This window comes from Oncorhynchus kisutch, linkage group LG11 (genome assembly GCF_002021735.2).
Source record: "Oncorhynchus kisutch isolate 150728-3 linkage group LG11, Okis_V2, whole genome shotgun sequence".
In the NCBI taxonomy this organism is placed as follows: domain Eukaryota; kingdom Metazoa; phylum Chordata; class Actinopteri; order Salmoniformes; family Salmonidae; genus Oncorhynchus; species Oncorhynchus kisutch.
In genome coordinates this window covers 19,536,660-19,551,278 of record NC_034184.2, presented here as the reverse complement: position 1 = coordinate 19,551,278, position 14,619 = coordinate 19,536,660, and the positions used below count along the sequence as shown (strand labels likewise).

At 41.9% G+C, this 14,619-nt stretch overlaps 1 protein-coding gene across 2 annotated transcripts in view; it reads right to left on the bottom strand.

Moving 5' to 3' along the window:
* abca5 (ATP-binding cassette, sub-family A (ABC1), member 5) overlaps nucleotides 1–14,619 on the bottom strand; it is a 103,176-nt gene that overhangs the window by 31,203 nt on the left and 57,354 nt on the right. For both annotated transcript variants that reach the window (XM_020495552.2, XM_031835414.1), the window contains exons 14-22: nucleotides 9,536–9,674; nucleotides 9,291–9,381; nucleotides 7,884–8,023; nucleotides 7,554–7,673; nucleotides 2,699–2,900; nucleotides 2,202–2,368; nucleotides 1,793–1,920; nucleotides 1,137–1,274; nucleotides 789–902 (exon numbers count right to left, since the gene is read on the bottom strand). In XM_020495552.2, the coding sequence (XP_020351141.2) occupies nucleotides 789–902; nucleotides 1,137–1,274; nucleotides 1,793–1,920; nucleotides 2,202–2,368; nucleotides 2,699–2,900; nucleotides 7,554–7,673; nucleotides 7,884–8,023; nucleotides 9,291–9,381; nucleotides 9,536–9,674 (1,239 nt within the window). The remainder of the gene's footprint in view (nucleotides 1–788; nucleotides 903–1,136; nucleotides 1,275–1,792; nucleotides 1,921–2,201; nucleotides 2,369–2,698; nucleotides 2,901–7,553; nucleotides 7,674–7,883; nucleotides 8,024–9,290; nucleotides 9,382–9,535; nucleotides 9,675–14,619) is intronic.

Sequence of the window (14,619 nt, the reverse complement as noted above, 5' to 3'; positions counted from 1 at the left end):
AGCAAATGCATGTTTTTGAATGTAGATCACAAAAGGAGTGCCTTTTTTGTTGTATTGTAGGCTTTCAGTTTCACCGCTATTGTTGTTCAATCAATCACCAATGAGGTCATTTCTGAATCGGGAGAAAACTGAAAGCTCCAGACAGTTCTGCATTAGAGCAGTCCCAGACAGTATTCATGGAAAGTCTACTATTCTGTGAATCGACTGCTTAGTGCTTACCCTCCCCGGCTCAGGTGAATCGACTGCTTAGTGCTTACCCTCCCCGGCTCAGGTGAATCGACTGCTTAGTGCTTACCCTCTCCGTCTCGGGTGAATCGACTGGTTAGTGCTTACCCTCTCTGTCTCGGGTGAATCGACTGGTTAGTGCTTACCCTCTCTGTCTCGGGTGAATCGACCGCTTAGTGCTTACCTCTCTGTCTCGGGTGAATCGACAGGTTAGTGCTTACCCTCTCCGTCTCGGGTGAATCGACTGGTTAGTGCTTACCCTCTCCGTCTCGGGTGAATCGACTTGTTAGTGCTTACCCTCTCCGTCTCGGGTGAATCGACTGGTTAGTGCTTACCCTCACCGTCTCGGGTGAATCGACTGGTTAGTGCTTACCCTCTCTGTCTCGGGTGAATCGACCGCTTAGTGCTTACCCTCTCCGTCTCGGGTGAATCGACTGGTTAGTGCTTACCCTCACCGTCTCGGGTGAATCGACTGGTTAGTGCTTACCCTCTCTGTCTCGGGTGAATCGACTGGTTAGTGCTTACCCTCTCTGTCTCGGGTGAATCGACCGCTTAGTGCTTACCTCTCTGTCTCGGGTGTGGTCCATGGCGAAGTAGGCAGGCATGCCTGCAGCTAGCATCCCCAGTATGATAGCCTCAATGTAGACCAGAGCATATGACGTGGCGTCGGGAATTTGCTAAGGAGAAGAACATAGGGAACGTTAAATTATTGTAGCATGACGCTCACTCTTTCAGGCACCTTTTGTTAATTCGATAGATACATGGATACATATACTTTATTGCTTGTTTATGTCTGTAACAAGTTTTAGATAGAATATAACTTCATTTTTCTAGACTATTGCTCTACGTGCTATTCTAACTAAACCATCACGGTGTTATTCCAATCATTAGTTTTATTGGACTTGACTTACATAGTCGAAGGGCTTGGTCCAGGTGTGGATGCGTTGTGTGCCGTTGAGACCTCGTAGGATGGCGTTACTGAGGACGTTGACTGTCATGGGCAAAGAGTGGACGGTAGTACTGTTGAATGCTACACTGTATCTGAAACCCTGCAAAGCGGAGAAAGAAAAAAGTGTCTGTTGTCGATGGTTGTCTGTGTGTATGTGCGCAGGCGCGCTTGTGTAAAGCTATGCTTAACTGAAACCCTGTAACCAGACAGAAGAGTCAATCAAGGACTGGGCATTTAAAGTGGCATTAGTGGCCTCTCTATGTCTTCTGATCTTATGCCCCAATTATTGGTAAAAGAGCTGATTTGATTTTGATTGGTCAAAATAGTCAGAGGGGGGAAATCAGAATTGGGCTGCCTGTGTCGACACATCCTATGTGGCCCTGCACCATAGACAGACAGCCAGGGTAAACCTGAACCACTCTACTGAAGCACCCTACTACCAATTAGGGCACTTGCTGCATAACTAGCCTCAGCCTAAGAGCACTCCATATAGCATCTCATTTAGAACCATCCACATCATGCATATAATCAGAGGGTAAACCGCCCACACACATACACACTCACAGAGAGAAAGAAAGAATGTCACCCTTCTGTAAAAGAGGGGTTATTATTTTTCACCTTGTTGGATCCGGTGACGTTGATGGCTGCACTGTGAGGAGCACAGGACATGTAGTCTGTGTTCTTCATCATCTCCACCTTGATGTCCTGAGATTCCAGGTTACGGATGAAGTCGGAGATATCCGAGCCTGCACAGAGAAACAGACCACAGTTTTTTTGTGTGTGTTTCTAACCAGAGTGTTTCTATTCTCGTATTCAGCCATTCATATTCTGTGAACAGATGCTGCTAGGAACTCTACTGCTTGGGAAGAGCTAGATAGAGAACAAAGTATTTCAGAGCTGTAGTGATGGGAGGAGAACACAGTATTCAAGAGTATCAGTTCACAGTATAGAAGAGAGTATGGACTAACCTGATGAGTTCTGGACCAGTAGACTGGTGGTGTATTTCCTGACTGATTGGCTGACGTACCTGATGAGTTCTGGACCAGTAGACTGGTGGTGTATTTCCGGGGAGCCTGGTTCGGTCTCAGCAGGTAGATGGGGAGAAACTGCCGTTCTGGAGCGTGGATCTGGATGTTCCCCGTAGCCAGAGACAATACTAGCACAGCAGCTAGGAAGACCAGGAACAATGCCAGACTGAGAGGGGGAGGGAGTAAGACACACACAAATACATTGAGTAACTGTCTCCCCTGCCACCACATGTATCAAATGGACCTTTGACCCACACTGACACTGTGTTGGGGTTCACACTCACACCCAGAACAGTTCCCTGTCCTTCTCAACCCAGACTAGCCCGTGTAGCCAAAGGCCTTCCTCTCTCTCTACATGTTGAGCATGTGGGGAGGGAACTGCTTACCTCCCTATTATCTTGCCTATAGCCTTAGTACAACAACACAGTGTATAAGGTCAATAACATCATATTAGGTTAGGTAATAGAGAGGTAAGCAGTTCCCTCCCCAGACTCACGTGTAGACAAAGGCCTTCCTCTCTCTCTGCATGTTGAGCATGTGTAGCCAGGCCACGGTGCTGAACTGCTGTCTCCACAGAGCATGGCCCTGGACCGCCTCTGGCTTGCTGTCAGAGAAGGTCAGTAGTCTTTGGTCAGTGTCGTCCAGAGAGGATGCATCACCCTCATCCTCAACCTGCTCCTGGTTGAACACACTGTAGTCTGGAGACGGGAGGGGTGGGAGAGAGGAATATGTTATTAGGCTACTCAACAGGGTTGTACTTTTCGGGCTCACCGTTTAAAATGTTTTTGAAGGGCCTCCCGGGTGGCGCAGTGGTTAAGGGCGCTGTACTGCAGCGCCAGCTGTGCCACCAGAGACTCTGGGTTCGCGTCCAGGCTCTGTCGTAACCGGCCTTGACCGGGAGGTCCGTGGGGCGACGCACATTTGGCCTAGCGTCGTCCGGGTTAGGGAGGGGTTGGCCAGTAGGGATATCCTTGTCTCATCGCGCACCAGCGACTCCTGTGGCGGGCTGGGCGCAGTGCACGCTAACCAGGTCGCCAGGTGCACTGTGTTTCCTCCGACACATTGGTGCGGCTGGCTTCCGGGTTGGATGTGCACTGTGTAAAAAAACAGTGTGGCTTGGTTGAGTTGTGTATCGGAGGACGCGTGACTTTCAACCTTCGTCTGTCCCGAGCCCGTAAGGGAGTTGTAGCGATGAGACAAGATAGTAGCTACTAAACAATTGGATACCACGAAATTGGGGAGAAAACGGGGTAAAATTCAAAAAAATAAAAAATAATGTTTTTGAACAGAAAACTGAAAATTATATTTCTAATTGGACAAGTCATCTCCCTGTTTGTCAGTTTTCTTCAGTTCGGTGCCTAATGAATACGACCTAGTAACATAGTTGTCAGTAGATTGCATCTTATGATCACATGTGAAGTTAATGTGATAACATGTGTGAACATAAAACTACACGTGACAACATGTGAAATAAATGTGAAATAAATGTGACATGGGATTCAAAATGTAAATGTGAGAATATGAAATTACACGTGACAACATTTGAGCACATGTGAAAGCTGAGATGTACAATATCATTTAGAATATTACTTTAAAATGAATAGTTGATGTTAATGGACAGTATGCGGCTGTATGCTGATTACTTGGGACTCAACCTCACTTGGGATTTGAACTCACAACATCTTGGTTGCTAGCTACCGGATGTTGCTGCTGCACCACCAGATCTATGGGCATAATGGAGATTGGCAATATATTTTTTGCCAAGAATACGTTTACAATTTGTCTAAAGTTGCAGTAAAAACGTACAACTTCTTGTTTCTATAAACATGACAGTATACTGCTATATTCTGATTTCAATTACTGTAAAATATAATTTTGTACTGTGAACAATGCGTTCTACAGACTAATTGGCAATAATTGGCCATTTCTGCACTTTGCTAAAAGCTGCACAGAATCAAGTAACGTAAGTGTAAAACTAGCAGTGCTCAATGACACTTGAGAGAATATACAACAATTATTTGAGGATTTGAACGTGCAACCCCTTTGTTGGGAGTGCAACAATGTTTCTGCAGTGCTCGGAACATACGGTATATTAACACAAAATACAAGGGTATGGTTCGTGTAGTGTTGTTCCCCGGGGAACAAAAAGGTCAAAGATACACTTCACAGCTATACATACTGTAAACTCACATGGAACAGTTCGGGGTGTACCTCATAGGTATATCAGATTTTCCCACCATTTTGAACATAAGGAATGATCATCACCACACTTTAAAATATAGGTGGGGGCAATGTACTGTTGGGTCTCATTCGCATATTTGGGGGCGTGGTTAAATACACTACATGACCAATAGTATGTGGACACCTGCTCGTCGAACATCTCATTCCAAAATCATGGTCATTAATATGGAGTTGGTCCCCTCTTTACTGCTATAACAACCTCCACTCTTCTGGGAAGGCTTTCCACTAGACGTTGGAACATTGCTGCGGGGAATCTCACAGGCACAAACATGACTCGAGGCGCACTACCACAGCAACCTCCCGCCATCTTGAAGAACGATCTGGCCTTAATGGTCATGTACTCTAATAATCTCCACCTGGCCACCCCTCAGAGCCTGGTTCCTCTAGGCTACGTCAGAGTTTCCTAGGGAGTTTTTCCAAGCCACTGTGCTTCTACATCTGCATTGCTTGCTGTTTGAGGTTTTAGGCTGGGTTTCTGTATAGCATTTTGTGACATCTGCTGATGTAAAAAGGGCTTTATAAATACATTTGATTTGATTTAAAGGGGCAGGTGAATTTGTCTAATCTGTGATATTTTGGTTAAAATACTCTTAAACAATATACCTCATTACTTCTTACTAGTAATACATTTGTTTTAGAAACATGACAAAGCATGCTCATGCATTTTTTGTGTTTTGTTGGTGTAATTTGAGCACCCAAGAATATTTTTCTGTGGTAATCTACCTGCCACAGAGGCTGGTGGACCAAAAATAGAATGCTATGCCCTGAACCCTAGAAACTGTTGTCAAAAGCCCAGGAGTGTGGCTGTTTCTGAGATAATGGATCCGACACACCTGGCACTGACGATCATACCAAGCTCAGTCGCTTAGGTCACTAATTTTGCCCATTCTAACATTCAATCGAACAGAAACTGAATGCCTCGATGTCTGCTTCATATAACAAGCCAGGGCCACGTGACTGTCTGTAGGAGTGATACATTGTTGTGAAAGGTATGGTGTACCTCAAACTGTCCGGTGAGTGTATGTTCTTGGTAACAAGCTGTTTTCCCCCACAGGACTGCTGCTGACTGGATGTTTTTTATGTTGAATCTTGTGGCACTCCAGTTTAAATCCAGAGAGCATTTATGCAGACTTAGGGCTAGATTCTATCAGATCAGGAAATAAGGAAATTCAGGTTGCTGGCATCCAAGTGGTTGTGAGTTCAAATCCTAGGTGTGGTTGCATCCCAAGTGAGCTAACCAATGTTGAGGTCAATTCCATTCAAGTTCCAGTCAATTCAGAAAGTGAACCAAATACCAATTCCACATTTTTCGGTATTGAAAATAACCTATGTGTACCTTCTGAAAATAACCTATGTGTACCTTCTGAATACAGTTAGTTGTTTCACAGTAGATTTACTGTAGAAATACAGTTCAGGCGTAGAAATAATTTAAAACTTGTTTGCACTATTTTCACCATAACTCAGTAGCTGATAACTTACAGAATAAAAAAAATAACAGTTTGTCATAAAACAAGTATCCTATAAGTTAAAATGCAATTACAAGTGAAGCGTGCCAAGTTAATTTGCAGTACAGATCAAAAAGTACATTGTTATTCACAGTAAATATAGCAAAACACTATTACTGTAGAAATGTACAGTAAAATTACTAAAATCTACCTCAAAATTAACAGCAATGGCCAACAGTGTAATTTCAAGTTATCACATATTGAAACACATGATTTCAAATGTGGAAAATCACATGACTTCACAATACATGTCAGAATGTGTTTTTGGAACACGTGAAATGATATGAAAACATGTTTTTCCCAAAACTTCACATGTGGAATTGCATGTGTTATTGCTCCTTCAGCAAAAGTATGACCCAACCTGGGATTTGATCGCACAACCTCTGGATTTGAGGTACACTGACCTTTCTGCTGTGCCACAAAGTCTGTAGCATTCCCCTACAGATTCATTACCTATAATACATCTCTGCACTTAGCAAAAGACTGCCAGCTGCACTGCTATTTTAGTTGTCAATTATTCTGACTATTCTCTCATTATTTATTTAAATTGACTTATTTCAGCAATTTCAGGGTTTTCTGTACAGTTGTCTAATGTTGGTGTGGCATATAATTCTGTTTTAATGGTACTCCTGAATCACTATGATAAATATAATACTTTTTCTTGAGCATATGCGATCACGTGAAAATCCATGTGAAATATCATAGGTGAAGTGTTCTAAGAACACATGGTTTCACATGTGAAAATCCAGATCACCACGTGACGTGTTCCAAAAACACATGGTTTCACATGTGAAAACATGTGGAAATATCACATGTGGAATCATGTGGAAATATCACATGTGGAATCATGTGGTTTTTCCATAAGGGCAGGGCTTTAAAGTGCGACCAAGGAGTTTTATTATGGGAACACTGTGCGATTATGAAAGAAATCTCCCAGATAATAATTGTTGTAATGATAATGTTTCCGAATACCCTAGAGAAAAAAGTGAAAACGTCTTGATTCTAGCCCAACCAGGACCAAAAGATCTGACCCATATTACCGCAAAATGTTTATCTTCCTATAGTGGATCGCTAGGACCCCATTTTACATTCATAAACCATGTCGTTGGTTGTTCTAAAACTACTTGAGCATTGTTAAATAATTTGTTCAATCATGTTACCTCATTGGCTAGCTAGCTAACAACCTGGTAACTTTACCAGTATATCCAAACATTTGCAGGCACAGAAAGAAAGCAAAAGGGATTTCTTCTTCAGGAGCTCAATGATCATAGCAATGAATGAAAGATCTGGTACATGGTACAACTTTCAATAGGAAAATAGTGTTTTTACACAATGTAGAAACCTAATATTCCACAAAAGACTTTGTAATTTAAATGACAAGTATTTGGATCAACATTTTAGTGATACATATTCGTTTCTAGCTCACAACATGTGCTGCAAAAGTAGCTAGAATTCATGTAGGCCGTCTCTCAATAAATAAAATGTATAATGTTTTCTGGTGCTCCAAAATATAATGTGGTGCTCCTAACTTTTTTAAGTTGGGAGCACCAGTGCATGTGAATGTAGAGCCCTGCTTAGTACTGAAGGAGAGAAAAGAAGGCTCACCAGCCTGGTCCACCTCAGCCTCAGCCTCCAGACGAAGAAACACATCCTCCAGCGTTGTCATGGACACCCCGTAGTTGATGATACCCAGGTCTGGCCTGCAGTCTAGTTCTGAGAACAATCCTGAGAGAGTGAAGTCAAGGTACAGTAAGTACAGAACCACAGATCTAAAACTCGACCTGCTATATATGAATAGAAATATAAGTCCTCGAAAGTGAATAGCCCCTCGGACTATAGCAATTTGACTTCCCCGTCATGGGTACACTCAATAGGAATTATATTTCTATGATAGGTGCGATCAACTGAGCCGTAGCACAGAGATTAGTTTCTGACCTGAAAAGGTGTCCATGCTTTCGAAAGGGAGGGTGAATGTCAGCTCAGCCTCTTGTTGCCGTGACAACTGCGCCTTGGGGACGTGGTGCTTGACCAATGATGTGACACCATCCACCTCACACCGTCCACCAATAGACATTCTATAGGAAGGGGAAAAAAAAACATGACTTAGCTGTGGTATGTATGCATCAGTCTTACTGTCATCAAACAACATGATTTAGCTGTGGCATGTATGCATCAGTCTTACTGTCATCAAACAACATGATTTAGCTGTGGCATGTATGCATCAGTCTTACTGTCATCAAACAACATGATTTAGCTGTGGTATGTATGCATCAGTCTTACTGTCATCAAACAACATGATTTAGCTGTGGTATGTATGCATCAGTCTTACTGTCATCAAACAACATGATTTAGCTGTGGTATGTATGCATCAGTCTTACTGTCATCAAACAACATGATTTAGCTGTGGTATGTATGCATCAGTCTTACTGTCATCAAACAACATGATTTAGCTGTGGTATGTATGCATCAGTCTTACTGTCATCAAACAACATGATTTAGCTGTGGTATGTATGCATCAGTCTTACTGTCATCAAACAACATCATTTAGCTGTGGTATGTATGCATCAGTCTTACTGTCATCAAACAACATGATTTAGCTGTGGTATGTATGCATCAGTCTTACTGTCATCAAACAACATCATTTAGCTGTGGTATGTATGCATCAGTCTTACTGTCATCAAACAACATCATTTAGCTGTGGTATGTATGCATCAGTCTTACTGTCATCAAACAACATGATTTAGCTGTGGTATGTATGCATCAGTCTTACTGTCATCAAACAACATGATTTAGCTGTGGTATGTATGCATCAGTCTTACTGTCATCAAACAACATCATTTAGCTGTGGTATGTATGCATCAGTCTTACTGTCATCAAACAACATGATTTAGCTGTGGTATGTATGCATCAGTCTTACTGTCATCAAACAACATGATTTAGCTGTGGTATGTATGCATCAGTCTTACTGTCATCAAACAACATCATTTAGCTGTGGTATGTATGCATCAGTCTTACTGTCATCAAACAACATGATTTAGCTGTGGTATGTATGCATCAGTCTTACTGTCATCAAACAACATCATTTAGCTGTGGTATGTATGCATCAGTCTTACTGTCATCAAACAACATCATTTAGCTGTGGTATGTATGCATCAGTCTTACTGTCATCAAACAACATGATTTAGCTGTGGTATGTATGCATCAGTCTTACTGTCATCAAACAACATCATTTATGAAGAAACAATCTGCTGGATGGCTTAAATAGGTCAAAACGCTTTAGGTCGAGATATGTTTTATAGTGTATTTTTTTGTGACATTTAGAGAGCTGTCTGCCGAAATTACCTGAGGTGGTATCCTACTCCACACTTGGTCTTGAGATATAAGGAAGAACCAACACACTTAAGTTGGCCCTGAGAGATCACAGCTTTGCGGTCTAGAAGGGAATGGGAAAATGAAAGAGAGAGAGAGATAAGAGAAAAAGAGAAATTGAGATGGCGAGTGAAAGACGTAAGTGTATTGAGGGATAGAGAGAACTCTGCTATAGATGAACACATTGTTAGAGATAGATAGGGAAGAGATGGGTGTACCAGCGAGTATGTCTGCCTCGTCCATGTAATGTGTGCTGAGCACCGTGACTCTGCCTGCTCTGCGACTCTTCAGCAGAGACCACACCTGGTGTCTGGAACAGGGGTCCATACCAGCAGTAGGCTCATCCAGGAGCAGGATCTAAACATATACACACACGCAAAATCTAATCACATTTTATTTGTCACATGCTTCGTAAACAACAGATGTGGACTAACAGTGAAACTGTCACGCCCTGGTCAAAGTATTTTGTGTTTATCTTTATGTATTTGGTCAGGCCAGGGTGTGGCATGGGGTTTTTGTTATTGTGGTGTGTTTGTCTTGGGGTTTTGGTGGTGGTATTGGGATTGTTGCTAGTAGGGTTATCTAGCAAAGTCTATGGCTGTCTGGAGTGGTTCTCAATTAGAGGCAGGTGTTTATCGTTGTCTCTGATTGGGAACCATATTTAGGCAGCCATATTCTTTGAGTTTGTCGTGGGTGATTGTCCTTAGTGTCTTACTTGTACTCTCTGTTAGTTTGCACTAGATAGGCTGTTTTCGGTTTTCATTACGTTTATTTGTTTTGTAGTGTTTATTGTTTAGTCGTGTTTACGTTTTGTTTAATAAATATGGATCGCAATCGACACGCTGCAGTTTGGTCCGACTCTCCTTCATCACCACTAGAAAACCGTAACAGAAATACTTACTCATAGGAACTTCCCAAAAATGCAGAGAGAAAGAAAATAGAGAAATAATAGAAAAGTAAAACATGTAATAATAAAAATAACAATAGATACACAATGAGTAACGATAACTTGGATATATACACTGTACAAGGGGTACAAGTACCGAGTCGATGTGCACGAGGTAATTGGGGTAAATATGTACAGTACCAGTCAGTAAAAAATTTGGACACACCTACTCCTTCAAGGGTTTTTCTTTATTTTTTTACTATTTTCTACATTGTAGAATAATATTGAAGACATCAAAACTATGAAATAACACATAGAATCATGCAGTAACCCAAAAAAATGTATTTTAGATTTTTCAAAGTAGCCATCATTTGCCTTGATCACAGCTTTGCACACTCTTGTCAGTCTTTCAACCAGCTTCACCTGGAATGCTTTACCAACTGTCTTGAAAGTTCCCACATATGCTGAGCACTTGTTGGCTGCTTTTCCTTCACACTGCAGTCTGACTCATCCCAAACCATCTCAGTTGGGTTAAAGTCAGGGGATAGTGGAGGCCAGGTCATCTGATACAGCACTCTATCACTCTCATTCGTCAAATAGCCCTTACACAGCCTGGAGGTGTGTTGGGTCATTGTCCTGTTGAAAAACAAATGACAGTCCTACTAAGCGCAAACCACATGGGATGGTGTATTGCTGCAGCATGCTGTGGTAGCCATGCTGGTTAAGTGTGCCTTGAATTCTAAATAAATCACCAACACTGTCACCAGCAAAGCACCCCCACACCATCACAACACCTCCTCCATGCGTCACGGTGGGAACCACACATGCGGAGATCATCCGTTCACCTACTCTGCGTCTCACAAAGACACGGCAGTTGGAACCAAAAATCTCTAATGGATTCATCACACCAAAAGGACAGGTTTCCACCGGTCTAACGTCCATTGCTCATGTTTCTTGGCCCAAGCAAGTCTCCTATTATTGGTGTCCTTTAGTAGCGGTTTCTTCACAGGAATTCGACCATGAAAGCCTGATTTATGCATTCTCCTTTGAACAGTTGATGTTGAGATGTGTCTGTTACTTGAACTCTGAAGTATTTATTTGGTCTGCAATTTCTGAGGCTAGTAACTCGAAGTAACTTATCCTCTGCAGCAGAGGTAGAGTGCCTTGCGAAAGTATTCAGCCCCCTTGAACTTTGCGACCTTTTGCCACATTTCAGGCTTCAAACATAAAGATATAAAACTGTATTTTTTTGTGAAGAATCAACAACAAGTGGAACACAATCATGAAGTGGAACGACATTTATTGGATATTTCAAACGTTTTTAACAAATCAAAAACTGAAATATTGGGCGTGCAAAATTATTCAGCCCCTTTACTTTCAGTGCAGCAAACTCTCTCCAGAAGTTCAGTGAGGATCTCTGAATGATCCAATGTTGACCTAAATGACTAATGATGATAAATACAATCCACCTGTGTGTAATCAAGTCTCAGAGGTCCGTTAAAAGCGCAGAGAGCATCATGAAGAACAAAGAACACACCAGGCAGGTCCGAGATACTGTTGTGAAGAAGTTTAAAGCCGGATTTGGATACAAAAAGATTTCCCAAGCTTTAAACATCCCAAGGAGCACTGTGCAAGCGATAATATTGAAATGGAAGGAGTATCAGACCACTGCAAATCTACCAAGACCTGGCCGTCCCTCTAAACTTTCAGCTCATACAAGGAGAAGACTGATCAGAGATGCAGCCAAGAGGCCCATGATCACTCTGGATGAACTGCAGAGATCTACAGTTGAGGTGGGAGACTCTGTCCATAGGACAACAATCAGTCGTATATTGCACAAATCTGGCCTTTATGGAAGAGTGTCAAGAAGAAAGCCATTTCTTAAAGATATCCATAAAAAGTGTCATTTAAAGTTTTCCACAAGCCACCTGGGAGACACACCAAACATGTGGAAGAAGGTGCTCTGGTCAGATGAAACGAAAATTGAACTTTTTGGCAACAATGCAAAACGTTATGTTTGGCGTAAAAGCAACACAGCTCATCACCCTGAACATACCATCCCCACTGTCAAACATGGTGGTGGCAGCATCATGGATTGGGCCTGCTTTTCTTCAGCAGGGACAGAGAAGATGGTTAAAATTGATGGGAAGATGGATGGAGCCAAATACAGGACCATTCTGGAAGAAAACCTGATGGAGTCTGCAAAAGACCTGAGACTGGGACGGAGATTTGTCTTCCAACAAGACAATGATCCAAAACATAAAGCAAAATCTACAATGGAATGGTTCAAAAATAAACATATCCAGGTGTTAGAATGGCCAAGTGAAAGTCCAGACCTGAATCAAATCGAGAATCTGTGGAAAGAACTGAAAACTGCTGATCACAAATGCTCTCCATCCAACCTCACTGAGTTCGAGCTGTTTTGCAAGGAGGAATGGGAAAAAATTTCAGTCTCTCAATGTGCAAAACTGATAGAGACATACCCCAAGCGACTTACAGCTGTAATCGCAGCAAAAGGTGGCACTACAAAGTATTAACTTAAGGGGGGCTGAATAATTTTGCACGCCCAATTTTTCAGTTTTTGATTTGTTAGAAAAGTTTGAAATATCGTTCCACTTCATGATTGTGTCCCACTTGTTGTTGATTCTTCACAAAAAAATACAGTTTTATATCTTTATGTTTGAAGCCTGAAATGTGGCAAAAGGTCGCAAAGTTCAAGGGGGCCGAATACTTTCGCAAGGCACTGTAACTCTGGGTCTTCCTTTCCTGTGGCAGTCCTCATGAGCCAGTTTCATCATAGCGCTTGATGGTTTTTGCGACTGTACTTGAAGAAACTTCAAAAGTTCTTGAAATGTTCCAGAATGACTGACCTTGAAGTAATGATGGACTGTCCTTTCTCTTTGCTTATTTGAGCTGTTCTTGTCATAATATGGACTTGATATTTTACCAAATAGGGCTATCTTCTGTATACCCACTTACCTTGAAACAACACAACTGATTGGCTCAAACACATTAAGGAAAGAAATTCCACAAATGAACTTTTAACAAGGCACACCAGTTAATTGAAATGCATCCCAGGTGACTACCTCATGAAGCTGGTTGAGAGAATGCCAAGTGTGCAGAGCTGGGGTGGCTACTTTGATTTGTTTAACTCTTTTTTGCTTAATACATGATTCCATATGTGTTATTTCATAGTATATGTTGTCACTTTTATTCTACAATGTAGAAAATAGTAAAAATAAAGAAAAACCCTGCAATGAGTAGGTGTGTCCAAACATTTCTAAGTGACCCCAAACGTTTGAATGGTAGTTTGTGTTTGTATGTGTGTATACATACAGTTGAATTCGGAAGTTTACATATACCTTAGCCAAATACATTTATACGCAGTTTTTCACAATTCTTGACATTTAATCTTAGTAATATTCCCCTGTCTTAGGTCAGTTAGGATCACCACTTTATTTTAAGAATGTGAAATGTCACAATAACAGTAGAGAGAACGATTTATTTCAGCTTTTATTTCTTGCATCACATTACCAGTGGGTCAGAAGTTTACATACACTCAATTAGTATTTGGTAGCATTGCCGTTAAATTGTTTAACTTGGGTCAAATGTTTCGGGTAGCCTTCCACAAGCTTCCCACAATAAGTTGGGTGAATGTTGGCACATTCCTCATGACAGAGCTGGTGTAACTGAGTCAGGTTTGTAGGCCACCTTGCTTGCACACGCTTTTCAGCTCTGCCCACAGATTTTCTACAGGGTAGGGGTCAGGGCTTTGTAATGACCACTCCAATACCTTGACTTTGTTTTCATTCATCAATTTTGTCACAACTTTGGAAGTATGCTTGGGGTCACTGTCCATTTGGAAGACCCATTTGCAACCAAGCTTTAACTTCCTGACTGATGTCTTGAGATGTTGCTTCAATATATACACATAATTTTCCTCCCTGATGATGCCATCTAGTTTGTGAAGTGCACCAGTCCCTCCTGCAGCAAAGCACCCCCACAACATGATGCTGCCACCCCCGTGCTTCACGGTTGGGATGGGGTTCTTCGGCTTGCAAGCCTCCCCCTTTTTCCTCCAAACATAACAATGGTCATTATGGCCAAACAGTTCTATTTTTGTTTTGTCAGACCAGAGGATATTTCTCTAAAAAGTACGATCTTTGCCCCCATGTGCAGTTGCCAACCGTAGTCTGGCTTTTTTTATGGCGGTTTTGGAGCAGTGGCTTCTTCCTGGCTGAGCAGCCTTTAAGGTTATATTGATATAGGACTCGTTGTACTCTGGATATAGATACTTTTGTACCTGTTTCCTCCAGAATCTTCACAAGGTCCTGTGCTGTTCTGGGATTGATATGCACTTTTCGCACCAAAGTACAGCCATCTCTAGGAGACAGAACACGTCTCCTTCCTGAGCAG